This window comes from Sardina pilchardus, chromosome 14 (assembly GCF_963854185.1).
Source record: "Sardina pilchardus chromosome 14, fSarPil1.1, whole genome shotgun sequence".
Lineage (NCBI taxonomy): Eukaryota > Metazoa > Chordata > Actinopteri > Clupeiformes > Clupeidae > Sardina > Sardina pilchardus.
This window is the reverse complement of record NC_085007.1, coordinates 30349933-30371503: the sequence shown is the minus strand read 5'-3', so window position 1 is coordinate 30371503 and position 21571 is coordinate 30349933. Positions and strand designations below refer to the sequence as shown.

The 21571-nt window shown below is 48.3% G+C and overlaps 1 protein-coding gene across 3 annotated transcripts in view; it reads right to left on the bottom strand.

Moving 5' to 3' along the window:
• The window catches only part of LOC134100642 (cingulin), a 20866-nt gene extending 5426 nt beyond the window's left edge, over nt 1–15440 (bottom strand). The window contains exons 1-12 of one of the 3 annotated variants that reach the window (XM_062553990.1): nt 15329–15428; nt 14224–14328; nt 12824–12948; nt 8181–8298; nt 7828–8046; nt 2849–3688; nt 2043–2300; nt 1548–1646; nt 1072–1227; nt 693–785; nt 314–520; nt 1–41 (exon numbers count right to left, since the gene is read on the bottom strand). The exon at nt 1–41 is cut by the window's left edge and continues 64 nt beyond it. In XM_062553990.1, the coding sequence (XP_062409974.1) occupies nt 1–41; nt 314–520; nt 693–785; nt 1072–1227; nt 1548–1646; nt 2043–2300; nt 2849–3688; nt 7828–8046; nt 8181–8298; nt 12824–12948; nt 14224–14328; nt 15329–15358 (2291 nt within the window). In that variant the 5' untranslated portion in view covers nt 15359–15428. Of the gene's footprint in view, nt 42–313; nt 521–692; nt 786–1071; nt 1228–1547; nt 1647–2042; nt 2301–2848; nt 3689–7827; nt 8047–8180; nt 8299–12823; nt 12949–14223; nt 14329–15328 lie in introns of all 3 variants that reach the window. The other 2 variants (XM_062553991.1, XM_062553992.1) reach the window with 2 other exon arrangements.
• Between the last annotated feature and the right edge of the window lie 6131 nt (nt 15441–21571).

Genomic DNA, 21571 nt, shown 5'->3' with positions numbered 1-21571 from the left:
TTGGCCTCGATCATCACCTCTCTGGCTTCCTTCAGCTCGCCCTGACCAAGACAAACACAAACACACGCAAAACAACAACGCTTAGCTTACCAGTTCCCATAAATGTTTAATGCACGAGAATGTTGCTTATTGACAGACTTTACACTTTGCCTGCCATTGAAATGAGGCCCGCATGTTTGCTTTAGTTGCAATAAAACTCAACGTTTTAGAGAACATCCTAATTCCCACTATCTACAATGGGCTGTACTTTGTCCGTCTGATATGAAGCTATGGCTCTGACACCTTGCTGGGGTCAAACAGGGCTGTGTCTCACCTCCATCTGCCGGAAGCGCTCCACCATGACGTTGTGGTTGGACTCCACCTCCACGTTCCTCTCCCTCATGGCCTTCATGTCCAGCTGCAGCTTGGCGTTGTGGCACACCAGGTCCTCCTTGGCCACCAGCAGGGCGCGCATCTCAAAGCGGATCTGATTGCGCTCCTTATCCAGCTCAATGCTCTCGGCCTCCAGGAACTGGTTCCTCTGCAGACGGCAGGTGAATGGGCAGTATTCAGTCAACATTCAAACTTCAAACTTTCCACAATTTCAAGTTCACATTTGAACCAAACGAAAGGCAGATGACGGCAATGTTGACAGCATAGATATTCGCTGGCATCCGTATGAGACTCTGGAGTGCCAGTGAGGCGGGACGTACCCTCTGCACCTCCTCCAGCTGCCGGGTCAGCTCCTCGATGAAGTCCCGCTTGTCCCGTGTGCCCACCCGCAGTGGCACATGGTTGGTGATGCCCTGCAAGACAGACCGGGACACAGAGATAAACAAGACAGCCACAGATGCTCTCTTACTTACATATTTCTGCAACAGACAGTTGTTAAATGCTGTGTAAATATATCCTACAATACAACTTAAATCACCTTATAATATATCGTACATATTGTAAGGCTATTGTAAAAGCAATAGAACTTTTTAGTGATACTATCAATATATCACTAATACTGACAGTCTTGTATTTGTTAAGATAGAATATTTTTTTTCAAATGCTATCATTCAGATTAAGCTGCATGCATGCTCTTACCTCCCTCTCCCGTCTCGATCTGGTGAGGGTGTCGAAGGTAGTGGTGTATCGTGCACGAGGGAGAGTTTGCATCTTATTGGCCATCAGAGGGTTGATGCTGTGACCATTCAGGCCAAAGCTGTAGTCGGAGGGGACAGTGGACAGCCCATCCTGGACCTAATATAAAGCCAACTATGTGGTTAGGAAATGGTACGGCCCAAAATGTCTATCAAATGTCTTCATTTCATTGAAATAATTAATGACTTGTGTAGTTGAATTCGCTAATTAAAGCATCAGACTAAAGCTGTGATTGACATCTCTGTTTCAACAGGTGCCCCTCCACTGTCGGAGGGCCTAGTGTAGCATATGGTCTCTCTCCAGGACCACTGTTTGGCACCCAACAGGCAAGGGCCCATCCAGGTGACAGCACTGAGGTGTGCGTATGACTGGGTGCATATGTGTGTGTGTGTGTGTGTGTGTGTGTGGGCGGGGGATACCTTATATTCAGACACCCTGTGGGTGGGTTTGAAGGCGTCCAGAGATGACGTGTAGGGGCTGTTGAACACGCGGGGAGGAGGACTCTCATAGCCGGGCACCTGTGGAGAGATGGAAGCCACGGCATTCTCACCAGGTTCATTACACACACACCAGCAGCCTACAGCCCATCATCTGATCAACATATGGCCAATCTGACTGGGCTTTAATGTGTGCAATGTGCTATTGATGCTTACTGCATGCTATTCATCATCTCCCTCTGATCTTCAACCACACGCACATGCGCTCCAAAAATGCTCATGTATGTACTACCACCCACGATATATCTACCCACAACCCCCCACCCCCCACACACCTACACCCACACACACACACACACACACACACACACACACACACACACACACACACACACACACACACAGTCTCCCAATTCTCTCTGGACGTGATCACAGCGTGCCATCCCTCCCCTGGCGGGCCCAGCCTGGCTCACTCACCCGGTCCGACGTGATGTCCCAGTCCCGGGAGTGCAGTGACTCGGTGGAGCCGCGGTAGCTGCCTCCCTCCAAGTGGCTGGCCGCCCTGAGCCCGTTCTCCCTCGCCAGCCTGTCTGGATCTCTGGTGCCGTTCCCCAGGGGGTCGCCGCTCATGTACAGCTGATACTTGGGGTTCTGGGCGGGCTTGACGCCGGGCGCCGCCTCATCCTCCGTGGACGACGGGCTCCCGGGCTGCTTGTTGGAATCAAAGCTGGATTCCTACAGGAGGCAGGACGCACATGAAAGAAGACGCGCGTTAGTCGGGAATGGCGGCCAAGAGAGTGAGAGAGAGAGAGAGAGAGAGAGAGAGAGAGAGAGAGAGAGAGAGAGAGACAGAATCAATGGGCTGGGCCCGGCAACACAGGAGGCTTTCATGGCGCCGTATGCTCCGCTGGCCCGTGAGACGAGGTGCCGTGGTGTGCAAGCAGCCATGCAAAGAGCCTCACATCCACAGCAGCAGAGGGAGACGATCAAGTGCAAAGGCAAATCACACGCAACAATCAAGTGAATCAAGTGAATCAAGTGAATCACATACAGCAGTTCATGCGGCAGGGTAGAGTCATCCCAGGTCATTAACTCTGTGCTGATTCACACAGCCCTATCTGGGCAGTACAGTGGATTAGTGATCAGTGGAGTGAGATTGGTTGGGGACGGGTGGTGCTTTGGTGCCAATTAGAGAGTGTGTGGTGGTCGTAGACTATGCAGACCAGGCATGCGGGTCCATGTGGAGATTGGGGTTGCGGGTCAGTGTGGCACTTCACACTTACCACCTTTAGCCCACTGGTAGCTGGAGCCCCACTGGAGGGGCCTGTTGTCACGCTTTGCTTGGCCGTGTGAGGGGATCCCTCAGTGGGGGGAGTCACCGTCACCGTCACGGGAGTCACGAGGGGCATGGTGGCCACGGGGGGTATGGAGCTCTTCAGAGGGGAGCTCTCTCTCTTGCCTCCCTGGTGCTCTGGAGGGGAGCTCTCTGTCTTGCCTCCCTGGTGCTGGTGCTCTGGAGGGGATCTCTCTGTCTTGCCTCCCTGGTGCTGGTGCTCTGGAGGGGATCTCTCTGTCTTGCCTCCCTGGTGCTGGTGCTCTGGAGGGGAGCTCTCTGTCTTGCCTCCCTGGTGCTGGTGCTCTGGAGGGGAGCTCTCTGTCTTGCCTCCCTGGTGCTGGTGCTCTGGCGGGGAGCTCTCTCTCTTGCCTCCCTGGTGCTGGTGCTCTGGAGGGGAGCTCTCTCTCTTGCCTCCCTGGTGCTCTGCTACAGCAGGTCTGCTGAGCTCTGCTGCTCCCCTGGGTTTCTCTGGCTCTGCTCTGCTCAGGGGCTCCACCACAGGGGCCTTGCCACTCAGAGGCCCCCCGCTGGGGAACGTTTCCAAGAGCGATATGGGGCTCTCTGGTACAGAGAACTTGTGGATCAGGTCCTTCACGCTCCCTGAGCGTGTCAAGCTGGTGCCTTTGGAGGACGCGGCCTGCTTGCTCGCCCTCCACCTCCGGTCCTCGTCGTCCAGGCTGCCCGTGGACTCTTGAGAGCCCGCTCTAGTGGTCACGGCGGCGTGTCCGTTGGTGAGCGGCTCTGAGCGCAGCGCCGGGGCTGTCCTGCTGCGCGCGTACAGGCTGTCCTGGGAGAGAGAGGATCTGGGATGTGAGCTAAAGAGCAGCGGGACCCAGGGGACTGGCTCTGGCCTTTCCTCCACAGTCCAGCCCGGCAGGCCGCACCCTCCTCCGCTGATCCCCCTCACTCACTGAGCAGGAGGAGGAGGAGGAGGACCGCATTCTTAATGCTAAGAGACATGTCTGCCCTTTGCCTGATTTCCCACAATGAAATAAATCAGAAGTGACTCAGACTCGCTTGGAGCTCTGGAAAGGTGAGAGTTTCCTCACATCACATGCTGCTGTTAGGAAATACGGTCACTGGTTCATGTCAGCCATGTCGAAATTGAGAAGTAAAGAGAGGACATTGTGACAGGCGTTAAACATCTAACTAAGGCCTGCTGGGATCATTTTATGACAGAACTGACATCTGTAGTGTTAATTATCGCAGAGCAAAATGCAAGTGGATATGTTAGTGAGACTCCCATGCAGGCCATGCCTACACATCATCACACCACTAGTATCAGTTCTGTGGCATTGAAGTGGTGAAGAGCACATTGATGGTGCCAATAAAGTAAATACCATAACTTCACTAGTCACCAAAGGCTTGGAGCAACAGATGGAGCAGGAACACTCATGTGGAAGCATTGGGCTGATGTGTTAGTGTCAGTGAAATGTAATTATACCATCACATGCTTCACCGGCGCAGAGGTGAGTGGAATCAGAGGGCTCAAGGAGCAACACATGCCCATCCCTCTCTCTCTCTCTCTCTCTCTCTCTCTCTCTCCCTCTCTCTCTGTCACTCTCTCTTTAGGGTTGTTTAATGAAGTGAATGGGTAATGTATGGAGGCCCTTAATGCAACTCTGTGAGGGGAAGCTCAGAGCAACACTCTCAGATGAGGAGAGGCGCAAGTTTGAGAGGAGCAGTGTCTCCTCTGGGACAAATCCCCACAGAGCTGCCTCAACAGCTGCACATTTATCTACAGAATAATCACCCTTCCTCTGGAATTCCCCTGTGCACACCTACACACACACACACACACACACACACATCCACACCCACATGCATACACTCATACACACACATACATGCACACACATGCACACACACACACACACACACACACACGTCCACACCCACATGCATACACTCATACACACACATATATGCACACACACGCACACACATACACACACACACACACACAGACACACACACACATGTACACACACACACACACGCACACGCACACGCACACACACACACACACCCTGACATTAGAATTGTAATGAAAATAAGTCGGTGACCAAAAAAAGACAAGATTAATTCTCCGTGTGAGAAACCTCAATTAACCATCAAACAGCTTCATTATGCTAATGTGCACTATATAAATGTGTTGGCCCGGGACCAGGGCTTGTTTTTTAGGGAAGCACAGGCAGGCCTTAATCCTGGTGCTTGCCTGTCACTCTTCCCCAGGGATGGTGTGCCAGAGGCAGGGGAGCAGCGCGGACCACTCCCTGCGATTGGCTCCTCTGGCTCATGGCTCCCCGGGTTTAAAGACCATCAGGGGATTATCACTTAATCTCCTCGTCAGAGTAATTATGCCCTCCCAAATAAGAGGTCACGTGACCGCGGCAGTCTTAGAGCGGGCTTCTGCCTCTGCCTCTGACAGCCGGCCACTGTGTTTGACAGACGCGCTGCTGACTGGCTCTCCAATAGTGTCTGGGACGGCAGCGAGGGACACAAAAGGCCTCTATGCATATGAGTTTGTGACTGGGGCTTGATCTCCTGCTGTAAGGAATTGCCTCATTCAGCCCCGTGCACATGTATGTGCTCAATCATTTGTGGGAACAATAAGCGTGAGAAGATTTGCATGCGCTCGGCGTGCGCACATACATACGTTTCCCTCTCTTTCGTAATCCTGAGACCCAAGCGCAAGTCCACACAAAGCCTGTTGTGATGTTGCTAGACAGTTGCCATACCAACGGCGTCTGTGTAGCATGCCAAAGCAGTTGTAGCTGTGTTGGGGGCTGGGGTGGCAGTAGTCAAATGCTGGTGAGTGTGTGAATGGCTGTTTGTGTGTGTCTACGTAAGTGTGTGTGATTGTTCAAGTGTAATGTAGTGGTTTGTGTGTGTTATGATGTCTTTATTGTAAAGTCTATGACAGAGTTTGTAACGTGCGTGTGTTTGTGTGTGTGTGTGTGTGTGTGTGTGTGTGTGTGTGTGTGTGTGTGTGTGTGCATGTGTAATTGAATGCATGTACATGTGTCTGTGTTACATGTGGTGGATGTTTAGAGGCGTGGGAACAGATTAAGCTGACCCCAGACCTGCGGTATTAGGGACAGTTTGCCATACCTCTACACCGTGCTACACCCACCCCCATCCCCCTCCTGCTCTCCCAGTATGGCCTCCCTTGTCCACCCTGAGCAGGCTGAGGTGGCCCTTGGCCCCCGGCCCGGTGCTGCTGCTGCTGCTGCACTGACGGACTGACTGGCTGAGAGCTCTAATGGGTGCAGACAGCAGCGTACATCTGTCTCATTCCCACGGCAACCGCTCCTACAGTCTGACTATCATGGCCCGGCCCACCCACAGGCCATTTCAGCACAGTCTGCTGGCATTTAGAACCAACGGCAGCCCTACATGCCCTGTGTGAGGAGCACAGAGAGCAATGAGAGCACGAGAGAGAGCAGGAGCTACTGAGGGAGAGAGAGAGAGAGAGTAAGAAAGACAGAGAGAGAGACAAGACAGATAAAAGGGGGGAGGAAGAGAGAGAATGAAAGAAAGAAAAAGAGAGTCAGAGTAAGTAAGAGTGAGTGAGAGAAAGAGAGAGAGAGAGAGAGAGAGAGTGAGTGAGTGAAGGTATGATGGCAAGGACAGCCTATATTCCTTGGAGGCTCTGTGCAGTGACATATGGTGCTGCATGAGAAATGTTGACTGACCCAATTCTGCTGTGATCCTGAGAACGTTCTGGCATTGTGTGAGAGTATCTGCATACTGTGCATGTTTATGAATGGCTGCTAATCTGAAAGCGCCCGCTCTTCATCCTTTAAAGCTTAATAATAAAAACATATGTGCGCCGCGTGTCTGACAGCGTCGCCACCGCCACCCATGCATGTCGCAATAACAGGCCAACAATCAGGCGCCGGCGCTCATGCACATGCTAAGTAGGCCACTAGGAAAAGATGCAATTAGATAAACAAACTGCGCAAAAACAAATCTCCTTAATGGAATAGTCTATACGCCGCGGCGCATTAAGACACACATGGACAGCAGAGTGGTGTGCGGTGTGCACAGAAAGTGTAGGATAATTAAAGTGGGTTCCAGCCATGGCTTTGATGGGCGCTCCTGCCTCTCTTTCATGTCACACGGCCGCTTCGCTTATCAAGGAGAGCACACGCTCCATTGCCTTCATCAGATCTGTCACACACGCCGTATGAGAACTGACACCTTCTGTGATTTCAAAACGAAGGGGAAAGAGAGTGGTAGTGCACAGCGCAAACACACACACACACACACACACACACACACACACACCTAAGACATCCGACAGAGGGAATGGCACCTACAGCGCGTTGTGCGAGCGTGCGTCGGGGGCCGTTTTGATGCGTTAAGGAGGTTTCAAAGCAAGCGCGTTCGATTAAAATCAGTCCCCAGCCGTGCGCGGAGGAGCCCCGGCTGACAGGAGGAGAGTGGGCTCGCCGAGGAGGACAGGTGAGTGGACAGATGTTCCATAGAGCCCACTCCATACAGTACATCCACACGCGCACCAACATCTGGAGCCAGCCTCTCCACCAGCGAGATGGGACGAGCCTCACTCTGAGAGCTTCTGGCTGCTGTGTTGGTGTCTGAGCACGTGCACACATGTACATGTGTGTGTTTTTGTAAATGCCACAAAAGGACTCATATTTTACACCCAACATTATTTGTGAATAACATATTTTCTCAAGGTCATGAACTGAAAGCATTCTCCCGCTAAATCCATAACAAAATCCAGTTATTTGAGGAATTCAAGAATTTCTAAAATTCTGTGACCCACACAACATTTGGGAAGATAATAGTTTCTATTCAATAATATTAATAAAACAGTGTACTGTATGTTTGTACATAAGGCTGGAAGTTTAAATGTGGGATGATGAAATAGGCTGGCGTGGGCCCGTGCATATTTACCATGTGGTCCAGTTCGTGCTGGCTCTCTCCTGGCATGCTACGGATGGCTCTGTGGCTGAGCAGGTGAAGCTTGTGGGCCTCCTGCTGGTACCTGTGCACGTCTGCGCTCAGAATGCTTTGTAGGGATCGGAGGGCCTGCTCCCGAAAACACACACGCTCTCTCTGCGCTGCCCGGCCGGCTATACAAATCTGCAGCTCACGCCTCTGCTGCAGTAAAGTCTGTACACACACACACACACACACACACACAAATGATTGACATTAGTTGACAATTTCAATATACACTTGAAGCTCAATAGGCTAGGCTTGAGTTGGGCCCAGTCTTTAGTAGGGGCTGGGGTAAAGATGCTTACGGCTCTGGTGTCTGAGTCCTGGTTCCTTTGTAGGGCGGACTGCACCTCTAAATGCTGCCTCTCGAGATCAGCTAACTCACAGCTCAGCAGCTCACACTGGACAACTATTGACCCAAGCCTGCAACAGAAAGGAAAAGAAACGTTTCTCAATTATTATCAAGATTTTATTTCCATACATTTCATGAAAATGCAGCTGTAAACAGACACGGCACACAGTAGAATAGCTCTCTCTCCACAGAGCTGGGTGGTTGGATGGTTAGTCCAGTATTATGCCACTAGAGGGAGATATGCCTTCATCATGAAACCAGAGGAGAAGAAAGGAGGCTTTGCAAAAGTGACAGACAGATCCATCTATTTGCAGGCAATGAATTCATCATGGACAAAAAGGTAAATGTTAGGAGAAAGCCTTTTCTTTAACATATTGAAGTTCAAAAATGATTTTTTTAACAACCAATAATCTGTAAAAGAAAAATCAGCCCCATTCAAAATGGTCTTTTAACTATTGTCTTCACTATCTGTGTGGTATCTAGGCCTATTGTGTTCACTATCTCTATGGCCTTCTTTTACTACGGTGTTTTGTTGTAACAGCCCTTACGCAGCTAGCCAACGTATGTGGTCTTCAGCGGAGATGCTAAGGTATTTACTATGGTGTTGTAACAGCACTTACGCAGCTATCCAACATATGTGGTCTTTAGCAGAGATGCTAAGGTATGTGCTCCACGCTGGAGCGCTCTCCCAGACCCCCTCACCCTGGCTGGCTGCAGCTGCAGCTGGTCCTGCTGCACATCTGCTGCAGCCGCTGCCCCCTCCACCTGCCTGTTGACGGCAGCAGGGCCAGCAGGGCCAGCAGGCTCCCTATCAGGTTCCCCCAGTAGCACCGCACAGCGGGCCGCGCCGAGAACACGCTCTCCCACCACGGAGCCGCTGTGGCATGTTCCTGCAGCCCTCACCCAGATCCTCTTTACATTCTCCCACCACACACACACACACACACACACACACACACATGGTCTGCTGTGCCTCTCTAAGAGCTGCCGAGGAACGGAATGTGTGAGAACTAGACTAGCTGTGAAAACACAATACCAGACACACTGGTTATTCCCTCTCTAGACAAGAGTGTTGTCTTTAACCATTAATAAAGGAGCGAAAGACATGGATTAAAACAGAAAGGCCCCCAGCGCACATCACACTCCTCTCCTGTAGCAGAGAAAGGTGCTTAAAACACCAGGCTCAGATGCACAGGCACCTCATGCTGTAGCTTCAGTGCTAATGAGCTGTAAGTGGCTGGCTGTCTAGTAAATGTCACCTAATTCCTAACTGACAAAAATGTATAATTAGTGCACGATATGGGATTTGTTTAGAAATAAGAAGTAGAGGAGAGGGGACACACAGCCCTTAATGTCCGTGGATTGATAACTGACAGGGATGGCTTTTCAGGGACACACTGCTGTAAGTGAAAGAGGCAACTAATTCCGATGAAGCATTGTGTCAGCTCTGCTTTCTCTGTGCTTCTCTCTGTAATGTGTATTTGAGAGAGTCTGTGAGAATCTGCTGGCATCTGCTGAGGGGATAAGCAAAACGCAGTCTGTGCCCCCCCCTCACACACACACACAAGCACATATGTACACACATGTGCACAGACACAAGAACATATGTACACACACACGCACGCACGCACACACACACACACACACACACACACACACACACACACACACACACACACACACACACACACACACACACACACACACACACACACACACACACACACACACACACACACACACACACACACACACACACACACACACACACACACATCCCCTCATTAGCTTGCAGTAGACGTGTGTGAAAATGAGGTCTAACGCAGCGAGCTTAGGCTACTGTTGGCCCCCGCAGCTCCTCGCCTCTGTGATGGCCAGCTGTCAGCTCCACAAACAGAGTGATTAAAAACAACATATTACATACCTCTGCCTCTCTCTCTCTCTCCCTCTCCTGTGTATGTGTGTGTGTGTGTGTGTGTGTGTGTGAATGTGTTTGTGTGCTTTGCGTCAGCGTGTAGAGGATTTACTGTGTAAATACATCATTGGGCCAATGACAGACAGCTGGATCTCAAACATACATACAGTATAGCATTTCAACAAAGCTCTAGTGAACATCAGTGAGATGGTCAAGCATATAGAGCTACAGCAGGAGACATGAGGCTGTGAGGCCTGTAGGCACACACACCGGCCTGTTAACTCACAGCAGAGCATGCATTCAATGATGTGACGTACAGTATCTAAAGTCAATTATAAATCCAAGTGTCTTGTCTCACTCAATAAGCAGTCAAAAAATCACCTGAAGACCCCTGATATTTATTAAAAAAAAAAGTTAAAAAAAATAATCCTTTTGATGATGAATTTAAAATGATCACAATAAGCCGAGGTAGAAAAATAAACCAACAACTAAAACAGTAATCTGGAGGGTGATGAAGGGAACGGCAAACAAAAAGATGACAAAATAAATGACTATTTCATCCCACTTCAGTTGGGCGCCCCAGTCTTTGATGTAGTTCTAGTTGGCTCCAGCCTGCTCTACCAAACGACCTGTGTCGATGAGTGCGGGCGGCGCTGTAGTCTGTCGCCGAGCATCACTCCCAGCACCACTGAAGGCCTCGGCCCCTCTGATCTAGCAGCGCAAGTGTCAGCCGCACATATGCCAGCGCACTGCTACCATGGCAGGAGTGCAGAATAATAAAGCAATTAATGACTTATTGATACCACATCACCACATACAATACACTGCATGTGTGTGTGTGTGTGTGTGTGTCTCCTTGCCTGGGAATGGCATCAAAAGGAAAGCATCTATCAGTATTCAACATCTGCAAGGAGCAGGGTGGTTAGATGGAGAGGCTGATAACTGCACAAACTTCAAGGCGTGGGTGGTGTGTATGTGTGTGTGTGTGGGGGGGGGTGTCATTATGCATTTCAGGATCATGCCTCTAGTGAAACTGAGTGTTTTAATTGTGTGGTTAAGAAGATGGATCATTCTGCGGTGTGTTTCTGATGGAAGGTGCTGAAGTGCAGGGGGTTCCAGTAATGGGGGAGCTCAGGGGTTCCAGTAATGGGAGATCTTGGGAGTTCCTGTGATGGGTGGCCTGTGAACGCTGCGCTTTCTCTTTCTATCTTCCCTCTGCTAAACACTTCTTGGATGGAGGACAAAGACAGGCTGAGGCGGATTTCATTACAAACAAAAGCTTTCAACAGAATTGGCTTTTTTTTTTCATTATTATTATTCCTGGCGGCAGCCTTTGCTCCTGTTACGTAATAAAAGTGAAACCATGGGGCAAGTGGTGCAGGACACATCATGTCTTCCTAAAATAACGCACAGGAACAATTCACACCCTCATGCAACACAGACACTTACAGAAGAAACAGATAGCTTTTTTTCATTGAATTCCAATGTCAATGAATTTCCAACACAATTGTGATTCCATCTCCGTCCGCACAAACACACACACAGACAAACACAACAAACCCAAGCGCACAAAGACACAATGCAGGCTCCGGCTGTGGGAGAGCCAGTTGGCACTGAGATGCAGCTGGCACCGTCCCTCCTCTAAAACAGTGGGGATTTACCAGAACAGCGGCCCACACCCTCGTACAGTCATCTGTGACTGTAAGGCACGATGTGCTTAAACTTGCTTTTTGACTCAGGTGTACCCTGGCGAGCCTCGCAGGCTGCATGAAAGAGAGCGACACGCAAAGGAAGCACTTTAAACCATTACAGCCACTCAGACGTGATAGAGGCTGTCAGTCGGGTTGTGTCTGTGTGAGAGAGGGCCGCACCCAGATCCTGTGCTTTTTCTCAACACATATTACCTATTTACACAAAGCTTTAGTGGGCCCGGCCCAAACACACACAAACACAGACACACGCACACCCACGCAAACACACACACACACACACAAACACACACACACCATATTTACTTTTGCACTGAAACAGAGCATGCTGGTGTCAGAAGACACAAGCATGTGCACTGTTAGTTCCTTTCACAATAGCAGATGTAGAGCAGAATGTTTTGGAAAAACAATTCAGTAACACTTTGCTTAGTTACAGCCCTCGATCACATTACGTTTAGAACCGAACTGGAAGCACGATTGCTATCCAGTACTGTGTGGCTTGTGCATATTTTAGAGGGGGCTTTTAGTCTGTCTGCAGATAGGACAGTCGAAAGCAACAGGAAACGAGTGGGAGTGAGAGATGGGGGTCAGAACGGGAAATGACCGCTGGTTGGGAATGAACCGAGGTCCCCATGGGCGCCTGGACCGAACGCGGTCGGGTTGCTGCCGCTTGCTCCCCAGCTCCCTCGTATCGTCCATTATTAGCACAATGTGGCGTGATGCAATTCATTATGAGTCATGACGGAAGTAAGCGATTAGGGGCATGAGCAAACCTGATTTAATGGATTTAATAGCCATGGACCTGAACACTGCTGAGTCTAATCTACATGTCACTCATATCAATAAGAATCATAGAGCTGTTCTCTGTGACCTGAAGAAAAAATATATGTTATCTGAAAAACAGCCACACCGAGGCTGTGTGTGGCCCAGTTGTGGCCCAGTTGTGGCGTGTGTGCGATGTGGTGTGCTTACTGCTGTGAGATGGAGGAGATCTCCTGCTCGGTGTTCCTCTGGAGCTCAGTGAGGTGGCCTCTCAGCTCCTGACTCTGCTCCACGTGCGTCCTGAGGTCCCTGACGGCGTTGCTCTCTTCACACACCTGTCAGGGGACAACAGCAGCAGCAGCCGTCAGCACAGCTCACAATTGGGCTCAATTACAAAAATAAAGCTTAAAGACGCAACGCTAATTCACTGTTTCCTGTTCGGAAAGCAGGTACTACTTTGCATAAGTCTGTTTTAAATGCTACACAAAGGTGTTATCAGGGTTAAACGGAAAATGATTGGCATTATTTGTTTTGCACTGAAGCTGCAGTAACCCTGTGACTCCAGGAGAGCACACACTCCAACATACCGAGTATATAAACACACTGGCTGTTTATCGATAACCACTCACTGCATTCACCAATAACAATGCAATTAAGCGCACAGCTCACCAAAAGCCTCCCGGTTTAAATGTTATCTAACGGCATGGATGAAACGCCACTTGACACAATGGAGTGATTAATGTTGGCCTGGCCGCCCAACAGAAGTGCTGGCTGCACACACAGGGCTGCGCCCAGATGGGCGTGAATGGGAGCCAGAGAGGAGCGCGCTGAGGCTGTGGCAATCTGTGCAGTCTGCTCCGCTCCGCTCTGCTCTACAGTCAGCTCAGCTCGCAGGCAGGCAGGCAGGCAGGCAGGCACCCGGCCGCTCGTCTGCACGCAACAAAATGGCCGACAGGAGCAGGACAGGGAGCGCGCGGGGGCTCGACCAAATGCGCAGTAGTCTGTGATCCGTGATTTTGATAATTAGCGAAAAGAGCAGCTCTGATCATCAATTGTAAAAAAGTGAAAACAGATTAATCCACTCGGGCCTTTGTGCACACATGCTTGGATGCAGGAAGCGAGCACACAAACACATTCACACACACACACACACACACACAGTTCCCATCACCCAGCAGCAGACTAAGGAATGTGTTGGATAATGAGAACTCTGTGAGTCAGCAACTTGATGACAAATACTCCAGTCTGGGGTCTACAGAGGGCTAAATTGAATATATTCGGGAGTGTGAGTGTGCATTTGTGTGTGTGTGTTTGTGTGTGTGTGTGTGTGTGTGTGTGTGTGTGTGTGTGTGTGTGTGTGTGTGTGTGTGTGTGTGTGTGTGTGTGACAGACAGAGGAAGAGAAGCAGACAGCTGGTAGATGGAGAGATTAAACTGTTTTAAACTCTGCGTAAGAATGTGACGAGACACTGACACATGAATACCCCCCTACAATAGACGAGATAAGAATCGGAGAAAGCACACTCTTGGTTTTCAGCACATCTCCCCTATTACAGTCTGTGATAAGAGATAATCAGGGTCGGTGACCAGGTTGGAGGATGACACTCCTACCTGCCTGTCTGCACACACAGTCTCCTGGAGGAGCTGCAGTTTGTCCTCCAGAAGCTGCCTGAGCTTCAGCAGGGAGGAGGACGTGGCTCTGGACGTCCCCGAGGACTGTGGGAACAGGAGGGCAGCCGGGTCAGGTCCCACCTCTGGGACGCACACACAACTCTCACACACGCTCTAGTCTAGACTCCCCCTCTCTCATGGCCAAACAGCACACATTGAGCCCACTGTTTTGGTCAAAAGACAAAAGAGACAGTGCCAGGTTGGCAGTTCTGCTATTTAATCTCCAAATGACACTGATACGTTTGAAAAATAATCGAATTTGAAAATGTGGAAAAACTGGTGGGACACGAGAGAAAAGGATTGGAACAGCACTGTCTCTAGGGGACTAAGACATATAACAACAGATTATGAGCCGATGCACCGAAAGTTATGTGGTTACAAATATCACAGTGTGCCAATCAGTCAGTCCAAACAAAACAGTGGGTAATTCCCAGAGCAAAGCCCCTCTCTCGGTGGGTGTGTGAAGAAGAAAGCAGGCAAACAAGAGACACTGGATGGTGTTTATATGTTTAGATCCATATCGCTGACACTGAGAGCACAAGCGGACTTAATCTCCATTACATAAGAGACTCCGGAGTAGTGCAAACAAACCGGGTGAGGAGTGAAAGTTAATCATCAGGAGGCCGATAAATGTTTCAACAGAGCCACGTTATAACTTTTAAATACCAGTCCAAACTTATAAACACCAGTTCACAACAGACTAGCTTGAATGCTAATTTCAGGTACAAAGTAGCACACAGAAAGACAAAAATACGCTCTCTCTTGCTTTGTGCATAGCAGATGCAGTATGCAAAGAGAAGGAATGATCATATAATCATGACCATATCATTTCAAATACATTCAGCAGTGCTCTGGAAAAGATTATCCACTAGAGAACTCATCACAAAGACCTCTGCTCTGCTCTCTGCCTCTGCCACTTTTATCCAAACTAAATGAGAAACATAGTTCCTCTCGGCATTTCATAACATCAGCTCTCATGCTGCTAAGAGTAAAGTTCCTGCCGCTCCCCAGAGGAGTCCTGCGGGGAACTTAGTGTGTTACTCACGAGTAATCCCGGGGACCCACAGAAGCTCATGTTGAGGGAGAGAGGAGCTTAAGGCGGCTGCATTGCTTTGAGGGGATTTTGGTTGACAACGCTGTGTTTGGAGTCTGTCCTGTTGCTGTGCACACAAGGGTGACCCCCTCTCTCAGGACGGCCCACTAACCTGCAAGGGTCTGCATTGGCCAGTTGGATCTCTGGCAGTGTCTTTCTCTCTCTCTCTCTCTCTCTCTCTCTCTGTGTGTGTGTGTGTGTGTGTGTGTGTGTGTGTGTGTGTGTGTGTGTGTGTGTGTGTGTGTGTGTGTGTGTGTGTGTGTGTGTGTGTGTGTGTGTGTGTGTGTGTGAGAGAGAGAGAGTGCTAGTGTGTATATATTCATTGGAGTGTTTGTGAAAGGATTCTTGCTTGCTTGAGTTCTCAATTAAGTTTCCTTGGTGGTAAGCAAGGATAAAAGTGTTTGTGTGTGTGTGTGTGTGTGTGTGTGTGTGTGTGTGTGTGTGAGTGAGAGAGGTAAAGGAAGTTCATATGGCCAACCAAGCACTTGAGACTTTAGTCTTTAGACTTAAAAAGAGATCCACCAAAACCCTTGAACTTCCCTGATTGCTTAATGCTTAATATATCTGTTTACCAGACATGCACACCAGACTCCAGTGGAACGGAGCCTTACAACACAACCTCATGTACACACTTAACACGGGGCCCTACAGCACATCAAATGTCAAAATAACAAAATATTAAACCAACTCAAATATGCGCTCATAGGGCTGAACAAAAAGAACACCAAACACCACAAGAATGCAGAGGTGGGTGGTGGGAGCTCGGGGAGCACTTCAAAAAAACACTCAATAGGGAAATATTTGGCCAAACATGGGAATGGTCAGGAAGCAGAACAGGCATGGGAGGGCATGGGAACTCCACTGAACACACACACACACACACACACACACACACACACACACACACACACACACACACACACACACACACACACACACACACACACACACACACACACACACACACACACACACACACACACTCAGAGGGAGAAGCAAAAATCAACAACAACCCAGGTCAATCTCATACTTGAGATATTTCAGAAACCACAACACAGATACTCCACAAATAGACTTTTGTTTTCAGCCCATGCTGCTTGTACGTAACACTACAAATTCCTGAATAAATACACAGACTGTAAAATGTTAACGGAAACCTTGGCTAAGCCTTGTCTTCATGGAGTGGCTGGTGTGACTTGAGGCCTGACTGTTGGTGTTAGGCAACACATCTGTGGACATCCACACCATTTGTGAAGGTGTTATAAGATAAAGGCTACAGCCCAGTATTAGAGAGGGAAACAGAATACAGGCAATAGCAGCATACTTTGACTAATCCTCTCTATCCATGTTTATGTGCTATATGGGGACACACTGTTCATGATACATAGGGGGATTTGGCCAATGTTCTTGGATATTGTTGTTCAAACATATTCCCATTGATGCTTTTGGAAAAATGAAATAAAATAGGCAAATTGCCATGATCTTCCGATCAGACCATGGTTATGTGTTGGCACATGCACCATCACTGGGTCTTAGGTTAAGAGACACAATGTAGGAATTCCCCTTTTTGTCAGTTTTGAACGTACCGAGTCCCCATTTAGCGATATGGGGGTACAATTTGTCTGAACACACCAAAATGGGTCATGCCCCCTACCCACCACAGCAACGTTACATAGGGCAATACCAGATGCACATCAGCAGTGTCAGAAACGGTGTAGTGTCAAAATGAGTAATACAAGAACTACATGTGTTGCTTTATGACTGAAATTGTATTCATAAATACGGTATACTGAGAAAACACAAGGACAGAGGCCATGTCATACAGTATGTCCAGAAGGTCAACTTTGAACCTTTTCATCAGCGACTTTGCCCAGAACAACCCTGACACATCAACCCAACAAAGAAGTCTGCACTGGTAGAGACTTGTCTCATCACACAGAGGTGCCAAAACAGACATGACTGATACAGAAACTGACAGTTACGCTGTTGGGAACAAAAATGAAAAACGCTCTATAAGAGGTTTGGGAAGAGAGCCAAGGACCCGTTTACAGCCGCAGGGACCAGGGTAGAGTCAGCGACATACTGTATATAGAGAGAGAGAGGGAGAGAGAGGGAGAGAGAAAGAGAAAGAGAGAGAGAGAGAAAGAGAGAGACAGAGAGAAAGAGAAAGGGCAGGACTGGTAGAGGGGAGTTGATCATTACCTTAAGTCCTGGGCAGGTAGAGTACGTCTGTCAGAGCGTGACACTGGGAAAAACTGAAACTGAGGAGCAAAAGCCCAGTGTAGGAAAACAGGAGGAGAGTAAGAGAGGAGAGGAGGCGAGGAGGAGAGGAGGAGAATAAGATAGGAGGAAAGGAGGAGGAGAGTAATAGAGGAGGAGAGGAGGAGAATGGAATTGCAATTTGTTTTTCTGGTCACTGCCTGAGAGTTCACATTGGGGGATTTTATACAGGTGTTCAGCCGTCTCATTCATGTGCTCAAAGCTCTGACGTGAGACTCAGATGTGGACAGCTGACCTTCAAGATATCTGTTATTTACAGACCACTAGAGTAGAGTAACACACACACACTCCCAATGTCACAGACTCCCACACACCCTAACAAACCAGTGAGCAGCCTGGCACAGTGCTGGCAGATGACACTCTGAGACATGCTAGCTAGGGGTGGGGTTGGTTGGGTGTGTCAGGCGTCTGCCTCTTGCACCTCTACCTCTCTCACATTCTCACTGTCTCTCTCTCTCTCGGTTTCTCGCTTTCTCACTTAATCACACTGAGGTGTGGAACCATTGAGAGCTGCTGACTGTGGCAATGCACCCCCACTCCAGGTTGAGCAACATCTTGTTTTCCTACATGTGCCCTCTTACCTGCACTCCCTGACCCACCTTCAGCCCCTTCAGAAGAGCGAGGGGGCAAATATTGGTTTGCACAACCCAAAGAAACAGGCTGATAGACATGGTATTTTTATGGTCCTTTGCTTCAGAAGGAATGCAGAAAGTGGGTGCAGTGATAATGTTTACAGGGGGCTGAATGAGCGTGAGTGATAGTATTTTACATCTGGGGCCAGTCAAGCAGGGACGTCTGTGGACTAAAGGGAGGAGAGGACACAGTACGGTTCAAATGCTTGACAGTCTCACAGATGGATTACATCCAGTTCAAATCAACGTGGACAGGAAATGAGTCAAAAGCATTTTAAGCTTTCACAAAACAGCTTGTGTTGAAGTACACGGTATGCTTCCTTAAACATCATAATAAACAAATAATGACCTAGCTTCCCTCTAGAGGAAGGACACACACACACACACACACACACACACACACACACACACACACACACGCACACACACGCACTCCCTGGCACACGCACACATTGTAAACAAAGTCAAAGTCAAGAGAGCTGGGTGTGTGAGTGACTAATTAAGTGCACATTACATTTACATAATGACGGAAGTCAAAACATTATCAAGATGCTTGCTCTGATGAAATTTTGAATTATATGGTCAATAGTCCTGCTCAGTGATTTTGTTTTTACCAAAACCATGAATGAATTGTCTGAGTTTTCTTTAAAGAGGCTTATCTTCTAAAGGGGCCCTGTGGACCACATATCATTTATCTGGAGAGGAAGAGAGCAGTGCGAGCTACTCATTAACCCCAGGTACAAAGAGATGCCTGACGAGGACACATTGCCACATCTGAGGTGAGCAGCCTTGAGGACACTGTGTTTCTGATCGGAACTCTCAGAAACACCTCAAGCCACAGGAGAACTAAAGAGCGCTCAAGAGAGCTTTTGACAGAAACGATTCAACATGTCAGAGTTTCTGAACTATAGTGGGGGTAAATAAGATGAACTCAAACAAAATTGAATTTCATCTTCCCAAAGAGTAAGACTGACTAGCAGGTGCAGGGTCAGTGTGTGAGATTGAACGAGTGGAATGGGTTAATGTACTGCCAAATTGGGGATACTAAGTTAAAGCATCAGGAGTTTCATCTAAAACTAAAAGTTATCTAACTAAAAAAACATACCAAAATCTTGTCAAGACTAGCAACATCCCTGTTTGCACTCATAGTAGCTTGCCAACATGCAAATTCAGAGTATTTGATGAAATGTCATGCTGTAAGCACTTTTCATATTCGTGGTTACACATGATTACTGGCTGCAGTGCAGAGCCAGTGTTTACCTCTCCTATACAGGGCCACATATCATCAACATTCATCTCAAAAGGAGTTGCTCATGAAAACACAAGCCTTCCTCAATATTGCTTTAAACGTCCAAACTTTAACAATTTGTCAAGTTACAGATATGTGTTCAAAAACTACTATTACTATTACTTTAACCTTATTACTGCTTAGTGAACACAATATAACCAATGGAGGCATAAGGACAAGTGCATACAGCCTGTACAACTGCACCTTCCAGGTTTGGCCTCAGTTACACACTTGTTCCTGTGGTGCCTCATGAAAGACTTCTCATGCTCCAGCTGCACAAGACACCTGAGGAACTAGCTGCCACCGAATGGTGTAACCCTACAGCATGGCAGCCACAAGTCTGTTATGGGCAACATTGGAGTGACAATTTGCTCCACATACCACGCCGACAGGGGACCTGTTGCCATGACACCATGATTAAGTCCATTGGAATTCGATTCTACAGTCACGGGTGTCGTCCAGGAGACCTGAGCGCAAATTCCAGCTTAGCTGCCACACCTGTTATGGCAGGGTACATACCATGTACCAAAAAACAATGCCTCAGTTTGATCAGTCCTACAGAACCGCCTCCAACCATCCGCCCCCCCCACCCCCACCCCCGCCCCCCAGCACAGACATATCTATATTTCAGTCCTGTCATATCCTCCCCCTTTCCTGACCAATAAATCAAACAGTCAACCAACCATTGAAGATCACTTCCAGAGGCAAGCCTGTTATAAGACTGAATGCAGGATACTTATTTGTACTATTTGCAGAGTACAAAAGCCCCACTGTGGTCCAGTCATCACATGAAGAAATGGCCACTCTTATAAAGGGGAACTTCAAAATCAGTGACAGCCATTCCAAATGTCCTGTATGCTACAGTCTTCCAATAAGTTCATATTCCTTGATTCCTGGGAAATCAGATTCTGAAACTAGAAAATGCTTGCTAAAAAGTTAGGAAACTGAAACATTATGCTGTCTGTCTGCCAAAACTGCTACTGAAGTGGCACTGATTAACATGAATCTTTACAGTGCCTTTAACCTCTGTGGTAAGGGCATGGGCACCCTGCTGTGCTGTCTCGGTTGGCACCACAGCAGTTCTTCAGCAGAAGATGTGCTACTGTAGACCCACCGCTAGAACAGGAAAACAGACGTAGGTAGGTAGCACAGGTTGTCATCAGAACAGGAACACGTTGTACAGGTCAACACCGTGGATAATTATACTTCATTAGTTTGTCTTGACTGCCGGGTTCAACGTGTGGTGATTATGTAATTGGGAGGAGATCATATTCATGTGCAACTAGACGCATGTCAAAAATACTGAAAAATGCACGGCACACATTCTTGCAAACACAAAAAGACAGACAGACAGACAGACAGACAGACAGACAGACAGACACACACACACACACACACACACGCACACGCACACACACACAAGCCCTTTTCTTACAGACAGAGAGACATAAAGAGAGACACAAAGTGTGCACACACAGTTACTCCTGCATCATTTCTCCTTCCTCACACTCATGTGCACACACATTCACATACAAGTATGAAAGCTCGAACACAGACCCAGTAATGTTTCTGCCCCTTCACACAGAAGGTGAGAGTTCAATTAGACTTTGCTAGTTAGGCCCCTGTACAAACACAGTATAACAACAAGTTATGTTGTTAAGGACAGCAGACACACACCAACTTAACAATAATGAACAACTACAGTAACATCCACACAGACATATCTTATTTCACATAGATTTCCGACCAAACTTTCCACAATTTACATTTGTGTTATTCCAAAGACGTACTTCACAAAATGCATTATACACAGACTCACAAAACAAAATAAATCAACCATATCTGAGCCCTTACGGGTAGACCAAAAAGGTCCTCAAGAAAGGAAGAGCAAGCCAGACAACGTAAAAAACACAGACAAACACTAATGACATATAGAGCCAGACAGGGATTACAAAAGCACCACAGATGACTGACAATGACTGACAATGACAAAAA